Source organism: Colletotrichum karsti (assembly GCF_011947395.1).
Source record: "Colletotrichum karsti strain CkLH20 chromosome Unknown Scaffold3, whole genome shotgun sequence".
Taxonomy (NCBI): domain Eukaryota; kingdom Fungi; phylum Ascomycota; class Sordariomycetes; order Glomerellales; family Glomerellaceae; genus Colletotrichum; species Colletotrichum karsti.
Genome location: NW_024065903.1, coordinates 852,931 through 876,582, shown reverse-complemented (window position 1 = coordinate 876,582; position 23,652 = coordinate 852,931). Strand labels below are relative to the sequence as shown.

The 23,652-nt window shown below is 54.8% G+C and overlaps 7 protein-coding genes across 7 annotated transcripts; 5 read left to right on the top strand and 2 right to left on the bottom strand.

Moving 5' to 3' along the window:
* Window positions 1–223: 223 nt before the first annotated feature.
* Window positions 224–1,764, top strand: CkaCkLH20_01347 (uncharacterized protein; the record flags this gene model as incomplete). The annotated part of the gene is made up of 5 exons (XM_038884066.1): window positions 224–359; window positions 456–782; window positions 836–848; window positions 901–1,551; window positions 1,656–1,764. The coding sequence occupies 5 exons, from the start codon at window positions 224–226 to the stop codon at window positions 1,762–1,764; spliced, it is 1,236 nt and encodes a 411-aa protein (XP_038750658.1).
* A 3,441-nt stretch (window positions 1,765–5,205) lies between these two features.
* Window positions 5,206–6,656, top strand: CkaCkLH20_01346 (lpxtg-domain-containing protein; the record flags this gene model as incomplete). Its single annotated transcript, XM_038884065.1, has 4 exons — window positions 5,206–5,461; window positions 5,510–5,591; window positions 5,645–5,796; window positions 5,851–6,656. 4 exons carry the CDS (start codon window positions 5,206–5,208, stop codon window positions 6,654–6,656), a joined length of 1,296 nt encoding a protein of 431 aa, XP_038750657.1.
* Window positions 6,657–7,260: 604 nt separating this feature from the next.
* CkaCkLH20_01345 (centromere/microtubule-binding protein cbf5) lies at window positions 7,261–9,877 on the top strand (the record flags this gene model as incomplete). The annotated part of the gene is made up of 12 exons (XM_038884064.1): window positions 7,261–7,408; window positions 7,453–7,565; window positions 7,623–7,666; window positions 8,174–8,220; window positions 8,278–8,293; window positions 8,371–8,492; window positions 8,549–8,652; window positions 8,702–8,773; window positions 8,831–9,046; window positions 9,162–9,216; window positions 9,275–9,379; window positions 9,429–9,877. The coding sequence occupies 12 exons, from the start codon at window positions 7,261–7,263 to the stop codon at window positions 9,875–9,877; spliced, it is 1,491 nt and encodes a 496-aa protein (XP_038750656.1).
* Window positions 9,878–11,831: 1,954 nt separating this feature from the next.
* Window positions 11,832–12,836, top strand: CkaCkLH20_01344 (uncharacterized protein; the record flags this gene model as incomplete). The annotated part of the gene is made up of 1 exon (XM_038884063.1): window positions 11,832–12,836. The coding sequence occupies one exon, from the start codon at window positions 11,832–11,834 to the stop codon at window positions 12,834–12,836; it is 1,005 nt and encodes a 334-aa protein (XP_038750655.1).
* A 1,990-nt stretch (window positions 12,837–14,826) lies between these two features.
* On the top strand, window positions 14,827–16,502 carry CkaCkLH20_01343 (LPXTG-domain-containing protein; the record flags this gene model as incomplete). The annotated part of the gene is made up of 3 exons (XM_038884062.1): window positions 14,827–15,112; window positions 15,168–15,416; window positions 15,472–16,502. 3 exons carry the CDS (start codon window positions 14,827–14,829, stop codon window positions 16,500–16,502), a joined length of 1,566 nt encoding a protein of 521 aa, XP_038750654.1.
* A 372-nt stretch (window positions 16,503–16,874) lies between these two features.
* CkaCkLH20_01342 (uncharacterized protein) lies at window positions 16,875–21,372 on the bottom strand (the record flags this gene model as incomplete). The annotated part of the gene is made up of 2 exons (XM_038884061.1): window positions 16,875–18,448; window positions 19,995–21,372. The coding sequence occupies 2 exons, from the start codon at window positions 21,370–21,372 to the stop codon at window positions 16,875–16,877; spliced, it is 2,952 nt and encodes a 983-aa protein (XP_038750653.1).
* Window positions 21,373–22,009: 637 nt separating this feature from the next.
* CkaCkLH20_01341 (low-temperature viability protein ltv1) lies at window positions 22,010–23,338 on the bottom strand (the record flags this gene model as incomplete). Its single annotated transcript, XM_038884060.1, has 2 exons — window positions 22,010–23,246; window positions 23,295–23,338. The coding sequence occupies 2 exons, from the start codon at window positions 23,336–23,338 to the stop codon at window positions 22,010–22,012; spliced, it is 1,281 nt and encodes a 426-aa protein (XP_038750652.1).
* Window positions 23,339–23,652: the final 314 nt, after the last annotated feature.

The window sequence follows — 23,652 nt, the reverse complement described above, 5'->3', positions numbered from 1 at the left end:
CTCGAGATTTCCTAGATTAGCACGCGCTAGCCCTTCTCTCTTTGCCCAGTCTTCCAGTCCTACACCTCGTCCGGCATCGTGAAGTCGTCGCGTTCTTGAATGTATCGGTTATCGCGAGAACACCTTCAACTTTCCTTTGCGGCGAGACGTGCGACCGGTCGAGGGGTTATCGAAGACGGAGTCTTGAATCTGTTCGTCGCATCGTTATCGACCTCCGCTCAGCATGAGGATAGGCTGTCTCCAATTCGCCCCCCAGGTGGGCGATATCGACAATAACCTCAATCGAGCCGACTCGGTCTTGAGCAAGGCAAACACGGACGACCTTGATCTACTTGTATTGCCTGAGCTGGCTTTCTCAGGTAAGACTCGATATTTGTTTTTGTTTTATCGCGGTCGCACTGAACACATGGGCTTCGCGATCGATTTGTCTAGGGCTATGCTGATACCCGGAGCAGGATACAACTTCAAGTCTTTGCAACAGATCTCGCCCTTTCTTGAGCCATCAGGATCTGGAATCACTTCCTTGTGGGCGCGAACAACTGCTCTCAAGTACAACTGCAATGTTGTTGTTGGCTACCCGGAAAAGGTCGATGTCTCAAGCCAATGGCCGACCGGCCCTGAGTACTATAACTCTGCCATCGTAGTGAATGGAGATGGAGAGACGATCGCAAATTATCGGAAAAGCTTCCTCTACTATACGGATGAGACATGGGCACTCGAGGGCAACCAAGGATTCTACGAGGGTTGGATTCCTGGCCTTGGAAACACCTCCATTGGCATTTGTAAGTTTTGCTGCAGTATTTTGATATCGATACACGGCTAACATTGTACGCAGGCATGGACTTGAAGTAAGTTTAACAAACCTCTAATTTGGAGGTTTCCTGTGCTAACCGAACTTAGCCCCTACAAGTTTCAAGCACCGTGGCACGCCTTTGAGTTCGCTTTCCACGTTCTTGAGTATGAATCGAACCTGGTCATTGTATCTATGGCATGGATGACTCGTGAAGACGGCCGTATGTTCAGTCGGATGCCCAACGAACCAGACATGGACACTCTGACCTACTGGGTCACCCGTCTGGAACCCCTCATTCGATCAGAGAACGAAGATGAGATCATCGTGGTGTTCTGCAATCGGACCGGTACGGAGGATGAAGTGGTCTACGCTGGCACAAGCGCGGTCGTTGGGGTCCAGGATGGCGAGGTCAAGATCTACGGTCTGCTGGGTCGAGGCGAAAAGGAATTACTGGTCATCAACACCAGCAATCCTCCGTATGCAAAGCTGGTTTATCGCCCAGAGCCCGAGAGGCCTTCGGCTGTTCACTCCGAACTGTTGCAAACTGGCTCTTCTGCGTCTGCAACGAATGCGCCTGCATCGGGCTCTTCATCCCAAGGCGGTGGAACAAGACAAGGCTTCTCCTCGCACACCCCGACACAGCCGACATCGCCGCCTAACCAATCCTCTGCAGCTTCGGTCTCATCTCAGAGATCACAAAGGTCCCAAAGGTCTCAGAAATCTCAAAAGTCTGAGAAGACCCAAACATCGCCCAAGAAGTCATCCAGGCAGGCTAAACCACCGCCAAATATTCAAATCCCATCTCTGAATGCGTCACCCGGGTCTTTCTCCCGAAATACCACCGCTGATTCGCCAGGCTCAGAGAGCATCAACCTTCCAACTCCAACGGCTCCGAGTCCGACGCCGATGGCCATCCGACCCAAGTTAATCATTCCGCAATCACCACCACTCGCGCCGTGGCAGACTTCTAGCCCTGTTCCTCAAAGCAGTCATTCCATCCGGTCAATTCACTCTCAGCATTCGGTCCAGTCAGAGCAATCTGTGCGCTCCAACAGCACCGTCACGTCAAACCCTCGTCCGCCTGAGGATAGCACGCCTTACCCTCACAGTGGCGCCCCATTGAGCGGATATCCCACCAAAAACTCGGATAAAAGGATTTATGGAGGAAGTGTTTCCATCAGCCACATGCCGTTCACTCCCATCACGCCGTTTGACGATGGGTCACCCATAGAAGCGCGTTACTTCTGGCGACCTTCTGACAGTTTTCTGAAGACGCCCATGGACTCGAAACCTCGAAGCGCCGTGGCCGAGCCTGACGATACCAGAACTATGAGCTTTCATTTCCCACTGTTCCACGAAGCGGTACCCCGAACACAATCCTCGAACTCTAACCGCACGGTGGCTACGGCAATCACTGCAAGAAAGGACGATGAGCGACCCTCAAAGGACAGGAAGGGCACACCATCGCAAGGTGCGAAAGCTCGTGCTTCAAGCAAGTCGCGGTCCGGAGATGTTGTAACCGCGAGAGGAAAAACACCCTCCCAAGAGCCTTTTCCTGCCCGTCCTTCGTATCCCAAATCTCGGAATGCCAGCCGATCACGGACCCATGATCGTTCCGACTCTACACTGGGCCATCGCGAACACGCCAACATCGTCTCTCAACACTTGGAATACGTTTCTCAGAGGGCAGAATCGGTGAACAGAAATCGATCGTTTCCCGAGGCTGTCTCAACGCCTCAACCCGACAGACCGTCTTCGCCAAAGTCTCGCAATTGCAGTAGAAGTCGGCCAAACGAGCACCTGTCATCGATTCTGATAGGTGCTAGCCCGAGCATTCTTGCCGATGAACAATCTCGTCAATCCGTTCCGATAGCATCTGAGTTGCAGAGATCGCCACCCCAACGATCTATCTCCCGTATGAGTTTTCGTGCAAGGGCTGGTTCGGCTACGGACGTTCGTCCTGGTTCCAGGGCCTCTATTAACGCAGAGCACGTCGGACCCCGTCCAATGTCTCGCGCTGCCAGCCGAGGCCGCCAACCTGGGCCAGTCTTTTCACCACCGAAAATGTCGCCGCATGACCCGTCGCTCCCTGCGGAACAGGCCGGAGATGAGATTGTTCGAATTGAACGAGACAGAAAACGCTCAATTGGTTCGAAGCCTCCGGTCGACTCACCTGCTTCAGAGCCCACGTTTGAGCGGATTGAGTCCATTGTGTGTTCTTCATGTCCTGTCCATGGACGACATTCTACGGGATCAGCTCCGGCTCCTCATTCAACATCGCCAGGACCCAGGGCATCGCCGGACTTGCATTCCGGAAGATCAATGTCGTCGCCAGCAACAGCTAATACCTCTGAGAGCATCGATGCTGTAACAAGCAGCTACGTTGGAGGCGACCCTAAGTTTTCAATTGCCGACTCCAACAAGCTCAGCGACGTAAGCTCTCTTGCGGAGACAATAGAGACAATTTCAACCAACAGCCGGTCACCATCTACACCTTTCTTCGAGCCAACAACCCCGAAAGCAATGGTCATCATCCGTGACTCAGATGTCGACAGCAACGGAGGATCACTTGCCCCGGAATTGCCTTCTAATCTTCCAGACCTGACTTGTGTGGATAGAACCGCCGGCCCTACCCCTGACGGGCCTAGGGCCATCGCGACTTAGACGCATGCATTTTGGTTCTTACTTTCTTTCGTGATTTTTCTGTAATTTAGCGGGGAGTCTGGGCCTCAAGTGTGAGGATGGAAATGTGTCTTTTGTGAAAAACAGGATACCAAAGCACATAATGAATAACGGATCAGGGAATCATCGAGATATGATGCAATGGGCGGAATGGGCGGAACGGAATCAGTGGACTAAGGCTACAGGTTTTCTGGCGACAGTGGTGTTAATTCACCAGTACTTACAAACTACCTAGTTTATGTACGGCTCTTCGGCCGCTTTTTCATGAAGATTGTCATTCCTTTACCCGATCTGCGATACAGGATATTCGCCCACGCTGATGCCACACTTAGAAGTGATGTTTGTCCGGAGTGGAGCAAAACCGTGAACAACTTCAGAGAGTGAAATTAAGCGCATATCCTTGCCAAACTGTCCAGGCGCTCTTAGAATGCAACAGTACACAAACAAAAATCTGGCCGAGGGGGCCGACCGATTAACCGCGCCTGCGGCAAACTACGAATCGTACATCGGTGCCTACGTTGATTCTTGCGTTACTGGCCAAGTTAGCGGATCCCTCCGCATTCCGGTACGTTGGTGAGTCGATGATCAGGTCAAAGTGTCTCCAAGCGCTTGTTGGACCATGTTGTTTGCTTCCAACACACTCGGTCACGATAATCCTATCGCTCCTGTGTGGTTGAAGAAGGAGGCCATGTGCCAAGACGTTGGAGGGTGGGCTATTGAATTCGGATGGCATTCTGACCAGTGCGGGAAACCAGGAACGCCATGCCCTTTCTCCTCCTTTCACGGCGCTAGGCCGTCCAACGGGCCTTCACCCGGCAGGATACAAGCTCACGGAGCGTCCAATCACGGCGCGGAGACGGACGGCGGCGCCCCGGAGAGGGTTGCTGATGTGTGAACTCGGACAGGGATTCTTGCAGCTCTAGCTTCCCTCGTCTCCCGGGGTCGTGTGCAAGCTCAGTGGCTGGGGGCCGGCAACGTCGCTGCACGCCACCGTCCACCTCGGCGCTAGGAGAGCCAGCGACGAGAGCAGATCTCGCCCTCCAAGATGCTCACAGCGGTGTGTGTGGGATCGCAGGCCTTGCCTACGACCTACGAGGCCGTCCAGCCAGCTCACCTTTTTTGCCGGATTACCAGGCAGATAGGTAGCAATCATTGAGTTCACCTGGGCATTCGTATCTGTTGGTGCGGCCCGGGATTGTGGTCGTGTGGACCGACCTCCTCCTCTGCTCGCAGGTCGACTGGAGGAACGAGGAGAGAAATCTGCACCCTGGTTCGCCGTGCCACCCCAATTCTTCTGGACCCCAATCACACGCTCCGGAGAACCAACGAGGGTGATGGAAGATGCAGATGGGGTGCGTCCTCTCGTCACAATCACAAAATGCGCCCATCTTCCCTCTCGCAAACCACCGAAACACATATGAGGCGCCGTTTCGCATGTCGTGGGGTTTGTTTCGATCGCGAACGTCGTCACATCGTGATATCCTCCTGAAAGCGTCAATCTACCGTCCGTCTCGTCACCGCCGTACTTGAAAAAGCTTGCGCAACGATCCGGACTTCCCACATCTCACGCCCGCAGGCATGTAACACTGGCGATTTTGCCCCTCAGCGATCGACTGCAGACCGGTATTTCCTTGCGAGGAAGCCAGTACATAAACGCGACGATTCCCAACTGGCATTCGCCTCTGACTGCCAGGGAAGATTATTAGAGATTTTCCCAAATTGCGCTCAATATGAAGTCTGCGATTGGCGCCGCTTCGGCGCTCAGCCTCTGGCTCGGCCACGCGACGGCTATCCACGTGGCGAAGGGTTCACCTTGCGAGACACTCTGCGGCAACGTGCTGGATGCGACCACCAAGAACGACGTCGTCTGTAAAGAGACCGATTATTCGGGAAGTGCTGCCGGTTCGGTTTACCAGCAATGCGTCTCCTGCGAGTTGACGAGCGACTATGCAACCGAAACCCAGACCGACGTTCAATGGCTTCTATGTAGGCGGCATATGCTTCCCAGGCAGGATTTCGACTAACAAGAGTCAGACAACCTCCGCTATGCCATTTCTTACTGCATTTACGGCTTTCCAGAGAACCCCAACGTTGGGTCGAGCCCGTGTCTCACAAGGTATGTCAGCGTGTGATGGCGTCGTTGGTCCTACCTAGTAACCGTTGAGATAGAACTGCTTGCGAGCCTTTCCAAAACGCCATCAAATACGGCGACCTGGCGTCCAATGGCACAGAGTATGATTACTGCACCGAATGGGACCATAACCTGGTCGGCGGATGTACATCCTGTCTCCGTGCGGGCGACAACCATTACTTGACCAACTGTATGTGCCACAGGCTGCATGTCTGATCCTTTAACTTGACTGACAACCTCGCAGTTATAACAATCTTGGATGCCGGATGCCAGCAGAGACCCGACCCTGGGCAAACTATATCAGTAGAAGGCTCGCCATTCTCCAAGACCAGCGTCAACGTCACCGACCCGACGCCAACGAACACCTACGTCCCAAACTACGACAATGGGCCATTGTCCCTGGGCGCCAAGGTCGGCATCGCGATCGGAGGTGTTCTTCTCATCCTCGGTTTGACTGGTTTCTGCATCGTCTGGAACGGTAAGAGAAGGAGAAGAGCCTTTTTGAAGAGGCTCGAGATGAAGCAGAAGGGTCCCTCCGCCGGGTGGCCTTCGCCGCTGAACGTCGCCGGACTCAACGGCACCCCGCTCAGTCAACGCCCGCTTCGAAGCTGGGATGACACGCCCAACAGCTCCAGACCGACGCGCGGCTGGGACGAGTCCCCATTGAGTCCACAAGGGGAGAAGACGTTCCCGAGATACTTCTCGCCTTACTCTTCCCAGTACAACAGTCCAGTCAGCGGCACAGAGGCGCCGAATATGCAGTGGCCAGCCCAGGGCGCAAGCCACCAGAACCAGCAGCAGAGCCAGCAACAAGAAACCGGCCTTGCTCTCGGCGGCGACGATTCAGAGCAAGGCTGGGATGATTCCAATAAGGGAAAGGGCCGATCTGAGTCCTATGAGTTGAGAGAGGTTGATGGTCATTGGGACGCGCGCCAGAGGCACCCGAGCCCGCCCGTTCTCCAGCACCCGGCGCATCCGATGTATGCGGAGCACAACCCGGCTGCATACCATGGGATGACGGAGGATGATTTGAGAAGGGGGTACATATGAACATGGGCATGTCGTTTGATTGGAATTGAGGTGCTGTATATAGTGAGGCGTGAAGCCTTCGCTCCTTCACAAGTTTTGGATGTTAGCGGGAGTTTGGAGTTGGACGATACCGAATGAATCTCATGATCATCTGTCAATGCCTGAGAATTAGTCTCGCAATGAGGAATGAATTGAAGGTATCAATAATATTCGACACAATTGTAACTTGTGACCTGACATTCACGGCATTCGCCGGACCGTTCTTCGTTCCGCCACGCATGACGATGTTTTTCTTAAAGGTCGAGAAACCCATCCAGGGACGTTTCTTAGTGGGGACAAAACGGAGTCGCGTCTTGGGTCCTGTGGCTAACTGTGGTGGACCAGCCAATGGCGTCCGTTCAATGGCTTTTCGACGCCACATTGCGGAGCCAATGGATTTTTTGGCAGCTCCCCCCACAGCGACGAGAAAAAAAATTTGGATTGGGAAGCTTTCGAGTCCTCAACACCACGGAGACCTTCCTCTTGGACGTTCGCGAGTACCTGCCGCAAACGCCCAACACCCACCCCGACACCTTCCCTCCCAGTACAACGCGTTCCTGTCGTTCCGGGAAATACAGTCGGCAAGATGGCCATGGAGATTGTCAAGCACAGCGAGGAGGAGGAGTTCGCCATCAAGCCTCAGGCTTCTGTCCCCCAGCTGGACACTAGCAACTGGCCTCTGTTGCTCAAGAACTACGACAAGCGCAAGTTTCCTTCTCTTTTGGACGCGAAGCGTATGCCTCGTATAGATTGAACGCACGACTGACTGGTCTTGTAGTTCTCGTCCGGACGGGTCACTTCACCCCCATTCCGGCAGGATGCAGCCCTCTGAAGAGAGACATCAAGTCGTACATCTCCTCCGGTGTTATCAACCTCGACAAGCCCTCTAACGTACGTGCTGCTGTCAATGGCTATTCCTGATTGTTTCGTGCGCTAATTCGTGTGTAGCCCTCTTCTCACGAGGTTGTCGCTTGGGTCAAGCGTATGCTCCGGTATGCAGTTCCCCCATCACGCTTGCATCGCGGCGATGCTTTGCGGTTTATACGATGCGCTCCTCGAGATCGAAGACGAACCGACGGCAATGGCAATGGCAATGGCAATATTTTGGGCATATGGCGGCTACACGGGCAGTTTTTTCTTATCAAGTGCGCGCACGTGGTCGGCCGTTTTTTTGCGAAACAGACGAGGATCCCGGCACAGCCTGCGATTTCTCCGACGACGAAGGGCCTGCCGCAACAATCGGACAAATTCGTGAGGCTGTGACGATGAGGCAAGCCAGTATCGAGTTGAATACCGACTTGAGAAGTTTTCGCGGAAGGCTGTGCTGAAAAGCGACCGCCATGGATTGCCCTGGGACGCGTCGCCAAGAATCGCGGGAACTGCCATTGCCGTCAGCTTGTCAACAAGAACCATGATCGAACGATTTCGGGGAGCCTCATGCTTGGCTTTTGTTGGACTTGCCTTTGGGATGAATTTTTCGCTAACCGGTTTCCGCGCAGTGTTGAGAAGACTGGTCACAGCGGTACCCTTGATCCCAAGGTCACTGGTGAGTAACGTCTCGTCCCACATCGACGTCTCGAACGTGTTTTGCTAACTTTCTCAGGTTGTTTGATTGTTTGGTTAGTAGCAACCTTCCAGTTCCGACGAACCGCTCGTATCCTTGAGACATTGCGACTGACGGAATTTCCTCGTGCAGCGTCGACCGTGCTACCAGACTCGTCAAGTCCCAGCAGGGTGCTGGTAAGGAGTATGTTGCCGTCATTCGCCTTCACGACAAGCTGCCCGGTGGTCAGGCCCAGTTTGCCCGCGCTCTCGAGAGTGAGTTGAATCCAACCTCATCAACTGCCGGCATCATTCTGACTCGTTTTCTCTAGCCTTGACTGGTGCCCTCTTCCAGCGCCCGCCTTTGATCTCTGCCGTCAAGCGTCAGCTGCGTATCCGTACCATCTACGAGACCAAGCTCATCGAGTTCGACAATGTGAGTTGATCCACTCCTGTCTTGGAACTATTGCTGACCGCAACTCAAGGATCGCCACCTCGGTGTCTTCTGGGTTTCCTGCGAGGCCGGTACCTACATCCGTACCCTCTGCGTCCACCTCGTACGTAACATCAAAAGGCGATCATTCAGCCTTGTTCTGATTGCTTACATGAAATAGGGACTTTTGTTGGGTGTTGGTGGCCACATGCAGGAGCTCCGCAGAGTGCGCAGTGGAGCCATGGACGAGTCCAAGGGCATGGTCACTCTGCACGACGTGCTTGATGCTCAGTGGACGATGGACAACACCAGGGATGAGTCTTACCTGCGTAAGGTCATCTCTCCTCTGGAGACTCTTCTCACTGGCTACAAACGTATTGTGGTCAAGGACAGCGCTGTAAGTCATTCATTGCAACCCAACGGCCCCTCATCGGGCGATGCGACTTTGTGGGCTATGTCTTAGACCGATTGGCGCACGACATCTCTTGCATCTGATACTGACGTACGGCTAGGTCAACGCTGTCTGCTACGGTGCTAAGCTTATGCTTCCCGGTTTGTTGCGATACGGTGAGTTGAGCCTCGACGATGTCACCAGGATGGACTGACGTACTGACTCACTGCACAGAGTCCGCCATTGAGGTTCACGATGAGGTCGTTCTCATGACCACCAAGGGTGAGGCTATCGCCATTGGTATTGCCCAGATGTCCACCGTCGAGATGTCCACATGCGGTATGTCTGCCGTCGCCTCACATATAGACCGGCCACTAATTTATTGCAGATCACGGTGTCGTCGCCAAGGTCAAGAGATGCATCATGGAGCGTGACTTGTACCCCAGAAGATGGGGACTTGGTCCTCTTGCTTCCGAGAAGAAGAAGCTCAAGGCCGACGGCAAGCTCGACAAGTTCGGACGCCCGAACGAGGCCACCCCCGCCAAGTGGAAGTCTGAGTACAAGGACTTTGGCGCCCCTGCCGGCGACGCTGCTCCGGACGCGGCTGCTGCGGCTGCCCCGGCCACCCCTCAGAAGGTCGTCGAGACTGTCACCACCAGCACCGTGGTGACCCCTGCCAACAACGAGGACGAAAGCAAGAAGCGCAAGAAGCACGACGGCGAAACTCCCGACGAGCGTGCCGAGCGCAAGCGCAGAAAGGCCGAGAAGAAGGCAGCCAAGGCCGCGAAGAAGGCTGCCAAGTCAGGTGGAGCTGACGACGATGACGACAGCGAGTAAGCACTTTTGGGCTGCTTCTTGGGCTGCTTCTTTACTCGATTGGCTCGATACCAAGTGTTTTGTTGACAATAGTCGGCGGTTGGCTGTTGTACCATAAAAATGGCTTTGGCAAGTGGCGTTTGGTTCTTGATTTTTTCCCCGTTGAACATAGTACGGACTGGCTGGATAGGAGTAGATAGGTCCTATATGAAAAAAGTGGCAACTACAGTGCTACATCAGTTCAAAACAAACGTCGAGACCGTTCGAGATTGTCTCCTTCTCACATGGCAGCCAAAAAAAAATGTCACGAAGCGATGTTTTAGCAAGTCGAAACGGAAACACGGAAGCCCTTGGAAAAGGACTTACGTACTCCCGGCAGCATCCCGGTGGGTTTTCAGACAGCAGCACAGTCGGGTCCGAGCCAGCGTGGATCTCATCCGAACGATTTCTGTTTGGAATCTCAGTCATAAACAGCGACAATATACGTGTTCCGTCCATCGTCCGAAGACGCTTTCCCTGATAAGGCAGGGAAGCATTGTCACCCAGCATGTCTCAGGCCACACACGCTGGCCCAACCATGGAAACAAGGACAACTGCCACCCGCCCTCCTTGATGCCTCATGGAATTGGGATAATGCAACCAAGAAGGACGACAACCGGGTATAATTACTTTAGCGGATCCTCAATGCCCTTTCCCACCCCTGAGATGGCAGCACGTCACCCCGCCTTTTTCTGCTCCTTAATGGTCCATTCGGGACCTCCTTCACAGCCCCTCTCCAGGATCACGGATTAGAGACTATCGGTCGCGCCTCATTCCCTCGTGCCCTGCTTTGCCCTTTTCGCCCATGCCCGATCAGCGGGGCCGACACCGCCAGTCGACGATCCCCCGTCCACCCCGGTCATCCCCCGACATCCCGGGCTAGACCCCTTCGCGAAGCCCAGAGCCTCCATGACGACGAACAGGAGTCGGAGTTTTCTTGCCAATGCTTCCCAAAAACCCACAAACCAGGAGCCGGCATCCGGATGCATGTAATCCTTCCGAGGCCCTTTTTTTCTCCATTGGCCTTTTTTTCCCCTCTTCCGTGCCCTCTAGCTGCACATGGGTTATGGGCTGAAGCCTAAAGAGGATTGCTATCTGACCACACGTCTGACGTCCGCCCAGCCCTAGGAGAAAAGAATTAAGCAGCATAACCTGGCAAAATGCAAGTCAAGCAAGACAACTTTTTTTCGACCGAAGGTATCTTTTTTCCGTGAGCTGAGCACCAGCCAAGGAGCCAAGGAAGAATGGGCTCTAGCTCCTTTTCCCGACGGGATTCCGGTCGAGCAAGATGCTGCCACGCACTCACTCACTCACACACCGCACACCGCACACCTCTTCTCTACCTCACCCCCGGCCCACCTGTTTCAAGCATCTGCTTTGACGTGAATGGAACAAACCCACCAGGCCAGCTCAGTGACTGGGCAATGCGGAATGTGAGATTACCACTGCAAATGCGGGTGGAGTGTGAGTTACCTATGTCATGTTCGACGTAGTAGTGTGTGTGTATGTACTGTTGGAGGAAGGCAAGGTAGGTATGTATCTTCTCAACGCAATTCTCGTCTCGAAAGCTCTCTCTCTCTCGGAAACTACAAGTAGGACCTCGCTCGCACGCACCTCGATGTCTGTTTCCTTCTCGAAGAAGTTCGCTATGACATCCATGACGGCAGCACTTGCTACGAAGTAATGTGTACTCGGTTGCTCGACAAGATAATACCCTAGACCGTCCAATTCTTTGAGAAGAGAACAAGATCCTCACATACATACATACATCACCAGCATACAAGTCTTTTTCTTAGACTGCAAAACTTTGTTCAGATCGACCAGCGATCTCAGTCATATTTTGTTTTTGTTTGTTTTATGTCATTCGTCTGTTGGAGATACCTCATATAATTTGTATCTTTTGTTTTTTACTTATATATACCCCCAGACCGGAGAAATGTTTTCAACGTCGTCACTACTGGCCGCGGGCCTGCTCTGCCTCGCCAGCTTACAGCCCGTCCTGAGCAAACCAATCGACCCCCTCTTCGTCCTCGGCAGAGACGAGGGCAACAAGAACCTCACCGCAAAACTCAACCGCGACTTCCCGGACCCGGCGCTCGTCCAGGCCGGCGACGGGCTGTGGTACTCGTTCGCGACCAGCGGCAACGGCAAGAACATCCAGGTCGCCAAGGCGTCCGAGATCTCGGGCTCCTGGGAGTGGCTCGACATCGAGCCCCTCCCGGACGGCGGCTGGACGACCGGCAAGAACACCTGGGCCCCGGACGTCAGGCGCCTCGACAACGGGTCGTACATCATGTACTACTCGGGCGAGGTGGTCGACGGCGGCGGGCGGCACTGCATCGGCGTGGGCATCTCGGAGGCCGTAACGGGCCCTTACCGCCCGACCAAGGAGCCGTGGGTGTGCCCGTTCGACCAGGGCGGCGCCATCGACGCCGCCGGCTTCTACGACGAGTCCAGCAAGAAGCGGTACGTGCTGTACAAGGTGGACGGCAACAACGTGGGCAACGGGGGCGACTGCAACAACGGCGTGGAGCCGCTCGCGGGGACGCCCATCATGCTGCAGGAGGTCGAGGCCGACGGGTACAGCAAGGTCGGCGACCCGGTGCAGGTGCTGGACCGGACCAAGGCGGACGGCCCGCTGGTGGAGGCGCCGGACCTCGTGAGGACCGACGACGGGCTGTACATCCTCTTCTTCAGCAGCTTCTGCTTCAACTCGGACAACTACAACGTCAACTACGCGACCAGCCGCGACATCAAGGGCCCGTACGTGCGGCCGTCGAGGATGCTCCTCAAGACGGGCGACCTCAACCTCACCGCGCCGGGAGGCGCCACGAGCGTGGCCGGCGGCGGGCAGATGCTCTTCCACGGCAACTGTCCGCAGGGGAGGTGCCTCTACCAGACGCAGTACTCGGTGACCGGCAGAGATGTAATCATCAGCTGAGCGGGTGCGGATAGAAAGAGACGGGAAAGGCAAGGAAAACCATAATTTCTGTAATATTCTTTTATCATGTTGCATCCTTATACGGAAGAGGGATCTCAGCGAGCAACAGCGTTTTTGGACCAGGAACGAAAGATGCACAGCCGGAAGTCTAATCGGGCATTTTCTGTTTGGGGATTTGTTTGTTTGGGAAACACTCTTTGCGGGCGTTGGGAAAAAGAAGGACTACCATTGGCGATGGCAAACTCGAAAGCCCGTCGTTATCACCTATCACGAGACAAATGACAATGAAAGCATACTCTTACTCTTACTCGACTTTTCCTTCCTTCTTCCCTGTGAGATTCGGAACCAGCCGCCAGCGCGGCATGCCGTCAGCGACACCGTCGCAACGAGGCGATGGAATTGGACGAGGGACGTGTCGTAGAGTTTTCCGACGAAGCACGAATGGCGAACGCCTGCCATGGGACACGCCGCCGTTGATGATGCAAACCCGCACACCAGAGTTTGAAGTGTAAAATGTTCAGCTCAGTGACTAAGGCGACGCTGCTACTGGCTGTGTGTGTGTGGTCTTTCGCATCGAACTTTCGACAGGGAGCCGGGATGTCGCGAGTGCCAGCCCACCCCCTAATAGCCAAAGTCAAGTAAAAGGGTGAAGCAGCCAGGGATGGCACTTGCACGATCAATGGCATTGACAATTGAATTTTTTTCTTCCTGTTGAACGACAAGCGTGGAAGGAAAAGGAGGGGGGAAAAGAAGCATTGACTGAGTGATCGTCGACTGCGGACGATATGCCCCCACTTGGGTCCCGCAGTGGGACGTGGAACCGGCTGAACCGAGCTCGCGGCTTTAAGTGGAGAAAATCCAAGGAGACACTGGAGGGAAGAAAATGCCCGTTAATTAGGTGATCAGCGTTGGTGTTGGTGATCGGTAAGCGCCCGGGCTAGATCGAAAAGAGTTGACAGTCACTTCTTTCCGCTTGCTCACCTTAACCTCTTCGAACCAACCAACCAGCGCCATCTGCAAACGCTCGCCTGCGATTGGGCAATCCGGGGCTTGTCACCTCACCATCAATCGCATCGTCCGCACGCAGCCGCCGTGACGACCTGCGCGCAAAGGACGCTATCGAATTCCTGCGCTACCACCATTCCGCCCCAGGCACGGCGCACGCGAGCGGCCTGGTTGGCCGATATTGAGGTGGAAGGGAACGTTCGTTGGCCGTGCCTGAGGGGTTGCAGTCTGCTTCCTGCACGTGCCGCGTCGCTGGGCGCTTCTGTTGGCGATGTGCGCCGTTCGTCAGTCGACGAACGGACGGGCGAGCGGCGGCTGTCGTCCTGCTCGGGAGACTTGAGTCCAGGGTCCATCACGTCTGTTCAACTATCCGTACTCTGGGGGGATCGTTTGCGCTTCGCCCATTGGCTTGCCGCGCAAGACATCACCACACCCTCGCTCGACTGACTACCTTTCTCGCTACCAGGTCGAGAAGAGATGAGCGGCGGGTCTCCCTCGAGGCCAGTCCCGACTATCACTGCTGAGACGTGGCCCGCGGCTGTCGAGGCCTGCATCACTTTTCCCCGTACATTCGGAATCGTGCCTATAGGTCTGTCTGCTTCTCGCTGCGGGCGGGCTCGAGACCGTCACCTTACCATCCACATCGTTCCTGCAGCTCCAACCCCTGTCGAGAGTGCGTGATCAACATGGCCGAGAAACTATATCACCCCGCGGGGCCCAAAGCCTCACAACTCAACCGCCTCGATTGAAGTCTTCTCCCGTGAGCTTGTTTTTATTTTGATTTAACGGTGTTTGTGCGTGTTACTTACTTTACCACCTCGTCGGCGTACAAACTCGGTGGTGTTACCTAATGTCACGTTGTTGAGAAACCAACCACCCTCCGTCGCCTCGACCTTATTCATATTGTAATCACGGCAGGGCTCTGGAGTCTTGTAACCTCGCTTCCATTCACACAAACATTCGTTTCCTCTCTCATACACACACAATGGCCGTCCGAAAGGCTCTCTTCGTCCTGTCGACAGCCCTCGTCCCGAGCTACGTCGCGGGCCTGCAAGTCACGCCCGACTCGCCCTGCGCGTCCTTCTGCCTCGACTCCAACGACCTCGATTACTCAGACCCGAAGTCGTCCAACACCCGGAACAAGGACATCACCTGCGAGGACGGGGAGTACCAGACCGAGAACGCAGGGCGCAAGTTCCAGCAGTGCGTCAGCTGCTTGCAGGACAGCAGTTATGTCAAGGGGGCTGAGAACGACCAGTCCTGGTTTTTGTGTAAGTCTAATAAGCAATCTTGTATTTAGGATAGCTGGCTGACTATGAGATCTAGACAACCTGAGATATTCGTTTGACTATTGCGTCTTTGGATACCCAAACGCCACCGGCGTCGGCTCCGGACCATGCATGACGTCCACCGCCTGCGGTGGTCTCGAAGCCGCTCTCATAGACGGGGAGTTAGACCCGTCGTCTGAACAGTACGCATACTGCGATGCAGATGGTGGATCGATGCTCGGCTCCTCGTTCGATAAGTGCCTATCTTGCGTGAGAGCTGGCGGTGAACACTACTACCTAGCAAACTGTAAGTCCGGACCACCATCGCCTTCACAGTCTCCCATATCTAATACTCTTACAAGATCTGGTGGCTCTCGGCGCGGGCTGCCAACAAAGACCGGAACCGGGCAAAGTCCTCGGTCTCAATCAGACCGTCTTCACAAAAGGCGTCATCACCACCGTCGACCCGAAAGACCAGACCTCCGCCGAGAAGGACGAGGGCGCCAAAATTCCCATCACTACGATCGTGGGCATCGTGGTAGGCGTCGTAGTGGCGCTCCTGCTCGCGGCGGGGTGCGTCTTCATCCAGTGCCGCAAACGCAGGGCGAGGGCCGGCAAAGGCGTCAACCCGGAGCTGTCGCGCAGGGCAAAGGGCCACCGGCCAGTGTCATCGCTGTCGTTCCGGTGCCAGACGCATCTGACGCCCAAGACGCCCAACTTCTTCTCCATCGAGGAGGAGCAAGACATGCAGAATGAGAAAGGTCGTGCACAGCAGCAGCAGCAGCGGCAACAAGAACAATACAGTTCCCACCACCAACCCCAAGATCCTCTATACCCAGAAACCCCAGACGACTGGGCCGCCCACCACGCGGGATACCCCTTCCGCTCCACGAGCCCAACAAACCTCACCGACAAAAAGACCCACGTGCCCCTGACCAACATCACCACAAGCCTCCCCATGATGCCCGTGAAATCCCACTCCCCACGCCACAACGCCTCGCCCGAGGACTACACCCCGTCATCCACGACCTCGGCAGCGCCCCTCATCTCCTTCAGACCCTACGTGCCCTCGGAACACGGCATGTCCACACCGTCAATGGGCCAACAACAGTACGCGGCGGGCTTCAGCCCGCAATCGACCTACTCGCCCCCGACGTCCGGACACACCGTCAGCCCGCTCCTGAGCCAGGCCGGCTGGCCCGCACCCGTGCGGAACACGGCGACCATCGACTCCCTCCCCGCCACGGAGCCCGCGAGGACGATCCCCGTCATCATGAGGGACATGGCGCGGCCGTTGCCGAAGAGGGTCACGTCGCTCGGGGGCGGGAGTCCCGTCGAGAGCCAGAAGATCCAGACGTCTTTCCCGCCGCCCCCGGGGACGAAGAAGAGGTGATTTATATTGTTTTGAAGCATTTCTGGTGTTTAGTTGGGAAGCAAAGCGTGGAGTAGGCGTTGGGATTGGTAGCACCGCTGAGACTTACTTGACTTTGGTAACTCACTGGCTGTTTATAATGAGAACAAATAATCGCACATTATACAAGCTTCACACAGCGTGTACCCCCAGCTCTAATGTTGCACACTTGATAAATGAAGGACGATCCAAACCCGTCTCTTCTATGGGTATTCGATGCCCGTGTTTTTTTACTAAAAAGAAAAGGAAACGTGACTATAGAAACCCAACCGATCAACGTACACATACCCCCCCACGCCCGAACACGGGAGAAGACAAGTCCCCAAACGCCCTTGCTGATGCATCTGCTCGTTCTCAGTTCCGTCCTTTTCCCCACGGCGAGCTCGCCCTGCTCATCTCCTCCGCCTGCATCATCTCGTTCTGTTCCCTGAACCACTCCGCCCCCTCGTCCAGGTCCACCCTTGAACTCCTCAGCGATTCCAAGTTCTCTCTCGCCTCTCGCAGTATCCTCTCGACATCAGCATTGCTCGACGGGCGCTTCTTGACGCGGGCGGCCTCATCTGCCGTTGTGGCTTCCTTGTCGTCGTCACGGGACCGTTTCCTCTTGCTAAGCGGAGAGATCCCGTTGGCGGCCTGTGTACTGGTAGTGCCGTTCAACGACTGGGAGAAACGCTGGCGGGCCTCGGCCGCATGGTTGAGGTCGGCAGACACGCTACGACTGCGTCGCTCTGTACCGTCCAGCCCGAAGGAACCCAGACCGCTGTAGCGCTTTCCGTTATAAAGCATCTCGTTGGCGATGGATTCCGGCAGCGCGGACCCGTCCGGCATCGTCACGAGACCCATGGCCTTCAGTCGCCAACGGTCAGACACTTTACTAACGCGCTTCTGTGGCGATTCGGACGGCGTGAATCGTGATGACGACGAATGCGCCGACATGGGAGGCAAAGACCTGCGGAAGCTCCGACTGCTGCTGCTGAATTCTTCTCGCAGAGCCCGCGTTTTCGCACCGCACGGCTTGGCTGACACAGACTGCGAAAGACTGTTCGTTGACCTCGACGGTGGCGGCGGCGTAGCGAAAGAGGGTGCTTGAATGACGTTCGCGATCGCCGCTCGCTCGTTTGTCACGCCTGACAAGATGCCGGTTGCGAACAGGGCTTCGGCCTCGGCTTGCAGGTCTTCCTGTGGCTCGTCGCCCTTCTTAAGTTGCAAAATCTCTCGCAACTCCTCGACCGGGTCGACACCGTGCTCCTCAAGGGCTCTCCGTCGCGCTTCGGCAACCCGTGCTGCCTTTTTCTTTCGTTTGATTTCCTCCTCCCGCATCTCCGCCTGTGCGATCCTAAACTCTTCTCGTTGCTGTCGACGGATCTTGCTCAAACGGAGATTTCTGGCAATTGTCCTCCACCGATAGAAATATTTCAGAGAGAGGTTGTGAACTTGGAACGCTCGGGCTTCTGCAAGAGCCTTCTCCTCCTCTTCCTTTCGTTTCCTTTCTTCTTCTTCCCGGTGGTATTGTTCAAATGCGTCGGAAACGATCTGTTCGACGATGTATTTCTCGAACTCGTGAATCAATCCGTTGTCGCCAGTCACAAACCACTTCGCGAAGTCGCCCATCACATCTTGTGGTGGGCGCCTCTCGGCGACAGGAGGCTTTGGAGGCGGAGCGGGAGTGAAGCCCAACCCCGTTGCTGGAGTTGTGGTAGTGGCAGGTGCCGGGAAAGGTTGAGTTGAGGGTGCCGGGTTCGTTGGTGGCACATTGTTTGCTTGGAAGTTGAATGATGGCAACGGAGATTGGGTCGACGGCAGACCAGAACTAGGAGGTTTGACAGGCGGTTGTGTTGGTGCGGTTGCAAGGCCGTTGAAAGGGGTTTGTGCAGGAGTTGACTTAGGTTGCTCGGCATTGGACAACGTTGCCGCGCTGGAGTTTTGGGCTACAGGTGATGCTGTAACTGCTGGCTTCGCAGGAGATGCAGACGATAGACCAGAGAATGGCGATGCTGACGGTGCCGAAGGTGGTGTGCTTGCTGTTGGCCCAGCCGCAGATGGACTTGGTGGTTTTGAAACGCTACCTGGGCCGGGCAAAGCGAATTGCGGTGTTGGTGGCGTGACACTTATCGCAGGCGAAGCAGCGCTTGTAGATGTTGCCGTAGGTTTTGGTTGCGTAGACTGGTCAGCTTCTTGAGTCTTTTGCTGTGCGCTTGGCCCGGAGCCAGCAGGCGCAAAGGGAGAAGCACTTGATCCCGGCGGTTTAGTCGTTCCATTGGGTTGGATTGGTGGTGCAAAAGGGCTCCCGCCAAAAGGAGATTTCCCGGGTGTTGGTTCTGGTTGGCTGAAAGGACTTGGTTTCGCAGAAAATGGGTTTGTAGACGCTCCTGTCGACGACGGAGGGGCTTGGTTTGCCGCGAAAGATGCTTCTGTGCCGAATGAAGGTTTTTGAGCTGAGAAGGGGTTGCCAAACGGGCTTGACGATGCGGCTGTCGTCGGAGTGCCGTCAGATGCTGTGATTTCTGAAATTAGCCTGCGTTCGTTTCGTTGGTCCATTCTCCCCGGTTGACCCAGACGCGATCAACATTTCGAGTGGTCTGCCAGCTCGGTACTCAGTTGACTTAAGGGTCAAGAATACTCGCACACTGTGGTAGCCTGGTGACCTGGGGCTGACTGAAGCACCGGGTCTTTTCCACGCTTTTCGCGTAGATCCCGTCCATGTCTACAACAAGCCGGTACTTGCAAGAAAGCCGTAGCGAAGCCGAAAGGCGAAATGGGAAGCGGGGATCATGTCGAAAAGGAGTTTGAATATCATGTGGTAGAAGTCATTCGAACGGTGATAGGAAGATTCTTTACCTTTCCCGAATATTGGTGTCCCTGATGGGTTTGTTGGTGTGGCAGCCTGGGCGGCTCCGAAAGGAGATTGAAAGGGCGCGTTGTTGTTGTTGTTAGACAAAGAATCTGCCCCAAACTGAGATTGTGTCTGAGAGGTTTTCGATGAAGCATCGTTGGGAAATAAACCGCCGTTGCTCGATGCAAAAGCTGCTGGCTCGACATTTGAAGATTCGTCGTGAATAGTGCTGTGTATGATTTCTGGAAGACTGCGTGTTCCTCGTTTGCGTTCCACCAGCTTCTGAGAAAAGCTGTGATGGATTCTCGGCCACGTAATGCGGTTGGAGGTGTCCAGATATTGGATCAGCTCTCCGGATGGGGACTCTGTGTCGACAAAACTCAAACCGTGTTTTTCAGCGAATTCGACAGCCTGAGCTTCCGTATCGAAGTGAAGGAATCGATTGAGTATTGATGGTGTAATGTCTTTCGCCGTATTTCGTGGTCTCGTGTATGCTTTCTTCAAGGAACGAAGTGCCGAGCGGCGCAACTGGCCCAGATGAATTTCCGCAAAGCATGCCATTGTATAGGAAACTTGACGGCTTTCCACGATTTTGAAGTAAGTTCGGTGCGCGCCCGAGATTGCCATGGATGGTGCGGAACCTAACGGGCCATGGAAGTCATCAGTATTCTGTAAGCTCTCCACGAGGGACACCGCCGTCCTGATCTCGTCTGATTCGGTCCAGAACCGGGAATCCCCCCACTCCTTCTGTACATCGTCAAGAATGTTGGGCTTGTTGGCACTGAAAAGCAGGTGGTAAGCTCGGAACTCGGCCTCGTTTTCGCAGATGACGCCGTGGGGCTTGCAGTCGTCGTAGGCGAACATCAACGACAGCAGCGACTTGCCCAGTTGCTCGATCTCCTGTTGTTCAGAAAAGTCCTCTGGGGTGAGACCTTCCTGCGAGAGCAAGTGAAGGGAAATGACGTGGAATCTGGCGATTGTTTCGAGGCAGTAGACCTGATCCTTCATTTCTTCGGGGGCCATCGTCGAGTGGAAGATGAAGTCGCGTCGAATCGCACGCGTTCTGTCCCAGAGAAAGCCGTGCATCGTGGGAAGATTTTCGTCGGTTTGTAGCAGCTCGTCAATCAGGTAGTCGAGTGTTTTTCTGAGTGCCGCTGTAGATCTGACATCCATCGGTAGGGGGGCTTCCTGTCCAGCTGCAGAGCGAGCGAGCTTCTTCACCATCTTCGACGTGATGGCGAACGTCCGGGAATCTTTTTCGGCTGATTGTACATCGAACTCGGTAATACGCGTGATTTTCTCGAAGTCGGGGCACATGCCATCGCAGATGCCTTTGAAGTCAATCGCGTCTTCCAGTCTCTTTGGCTTGTCGGGATCGTCGATCAGACCAGCGCGCATCAATGACGTCCTGGCACGATCGCGGTAGGTTTTGTAATCTTCCCTGAATTTGGCCATCGCGGCCTTTTGCTTCGTGTTTCCCGGATCGGAAGGCCATTTTGGCGGCGCGATTCCTTCTTTCCTCAGCTGAGCAAGTATTTTATCGGAGTAAGGCGTCCCGTCGCCAGCCGCGTCGCCGTTCGCATCGTCTGTTTCGTATTCGGGAGATTCTGTTCCTTGATGATTATCAGTGTTTTGAGAGCCAAAACCACGGCGCGACTGTGATGTACCGAAGCCTTTCGCGCCTCTTTTCGCGCCATTCGACCGCGCGACTGAAGTCTGCGCGCCCTTCTTCTTCCAGTCGCCCTGGCCATTTGATTTCGTATTTTTTCGTCGGCGATTGTCGTCTGAGCTCGCGCCGTCAAAGGGATTGGTGCCCTTCCGCTTGGTCGAGAGGGTCGTCATTTCGAGAGGTTGAGTCTTCAGGATGCGCTTCGACCGCTTCCCACCGCCACCAGCTCCATCGAGACCGAGACCGTTATAAACCTCGTCGGAGTGACCTCCAAAGCCGCCGGACGACGATCCTCCGAATGGTGATTTGGTGCTGCCGGGTCTGCTTGGAGGATAAGAGACCGACGTCATGTCGAAGTCGCGACAGGACTCCAAACTGCAACTGCCCAAGCAAGCACACGATGGGGAGTGGAGAACTAGGATGGAGCTGGATGGCGTTTGTCGCGTTTGTTAGCGCCAAACCGAATTTAAGCGCGGCTCAGCCCCGCATATTTTTATAAGTGGAGATGTGCAGATTTTACTGCTATTACCACACCTGCCCCAGGTGAAGTAACGCAGGCACCTTGAGAGATCTCACTCAAGCAGGAAGCGGATTTTGCGGCGCTGTTGGCCGTACCTTGAGGGTCTCGCCATAAAAACTCAACTGCGTAGACTTTTCTTGCCTGGTGTTTAGACATCTTCTTCGTATGATTCTGTCTGTATGCGTTAAGAGGCGCTTAGGCATAACGGGTAAGCAATGAATATAGGCAAAGGGGTTTTCACTACATACAGCGACTCAAGCAGGAAGGACCAGCCAGACGTCACACTTTGCTCAATATAAGGTATATCGATTATGTAGCACGTTGGGAGCTGAGGTGAATGAGTAGGTCAAAGTAAAATCATTGAAATGTTAAGGAATCTATTCAGGGTCGTTGCTCATTACAGAATTCATCTAATGACATAAGATGAAGGGTATTACCTCAAATATCTGGACTCTGAACCGTCTTACTCAGACACGTCCCTTCGACCTAATACGAGCTGGGCCAAGTCCTTTTCTGATCTCGTCCAACTGCTCCAGGCCAGTCTGCGCCTTGTTCTTCTTATTCGTCCTCTTTCCTGGTTTGGTGTAGCTGCCCAAGAAGTCATCCATGATGCTGTCAAAGTCACCTCTGGTTGGGCCGGTCACGCTCGATGCCGTTGACACCTCCGACATGGAGGCCATATCATCGCCCATTTCGCTTGTGTACTCCTCTTCAATCCTGTCGAATCTGGCGTCCAGGAGAGTGAGCTGTTCTGTCCTAACCATAGACGACGAGGTCATGGAGTATGTCGAAGGGTTGGTGAGAGCGCCCTTCCTCTTCTTCTTGCGGCCTCCCATTGTTGTTGTGGTCCAGATGGATGATTGCAGCTCCGAGGGCGCTGCCTTTGCTTGGGGGGCTCCACCCTTCTGGTCCTTCTTGAACTGCTTGAAGTCCTCAAGCCAGTCTTCGTTCTGGTGCTCTGGCAGCGCTTCTCCGTCAACCGGCGCAACAGGGACGAGTTGAGGCGCGCCGCCGCTTTTGTACTCCTTACTCGGCTTGGCCGTAGCGTCCGATTCCCATCCATCATCTTCGTCCTCGAATTGGTCGTATTGTTCTTCGAACTCGTACTCGTCGATCTCGCGAGAGTCCTTGGACAGTTGCTGGAAAATGTCGTCATCCTCGTCGTCGACGTAAGCCTCGTCCTCCAACGCCTCCAAAACCTCGCGCAAACGGGGATCCATGTCTGGTTGGAATCCAGCAATTGCATCGGGGATGTCTTGCTGAGTCTGGTAGTTCGAGCGCTGCAGGTTCTTGGACGGCAGCACGGACGCATCCAAGATGGCTTCGCTCTGGTGTTCCAGGTCCATTTGGCGCAAGGCATCTTCGAGGGATTGCTGCTGCTTTCCCTTGCCCTTGTTCGCAGCGGCCGAAGCCTCAACCCAGACGGCCTCGCCGCCGCCCTGGTTGAGGTCGCGCATATGCTGCATGTAGTCATACTCGGTGTCGTCGTAGTAGATGCCGTACTCTGCGGCTTCGCCTTCGTTGTCTCGGATGCTGGCGGCGTCGGAGCCCAGGTCGGAGGCAAGATCGCTCAGGTGCTTTCCCTTGTCTCCTGCGCGCTGAGGAACCGGGTTGAGCACCATCGATGGCGCATTTTCATCGTGGATGAGCGGGTCATTTTGCGGACGATGGACGAGGGTGAAATGCTGCGCATTCTTCTTGTCGCTATACAAAATTAGCTGGGTTCTGATTATTGATGCATGAGTATCTCACATCCACTTTCCCTTCGCCATGGTGTCTGGTTCTGATCTTCGCAGGCAAAGGACTTGGTGTTGATGTCTGATTTCAGTTCTGGAGGTGTGTGGGACAAACGGTGCCCCTCGGTCGCATGCGCACCCAGTGGCGGTCGGTTTCAATCAAAAAAAGAGAATGGGGGGTAATTTTTTTCTCCCTTATCAAATCTTATCGATAAGACTCAAGCAGGGTTTTTTCACTGGCGGGGGACTGTATTTTGCCCCGCGGCAACCATTAATCAGCGGGGCACAGCCATTCTCTTCAGCTGGTTGCGACCGGCTCCCACTTCTACTATTACTCATTCTACATCTTTGCTCTCTGGAGCATTTTTATTTTG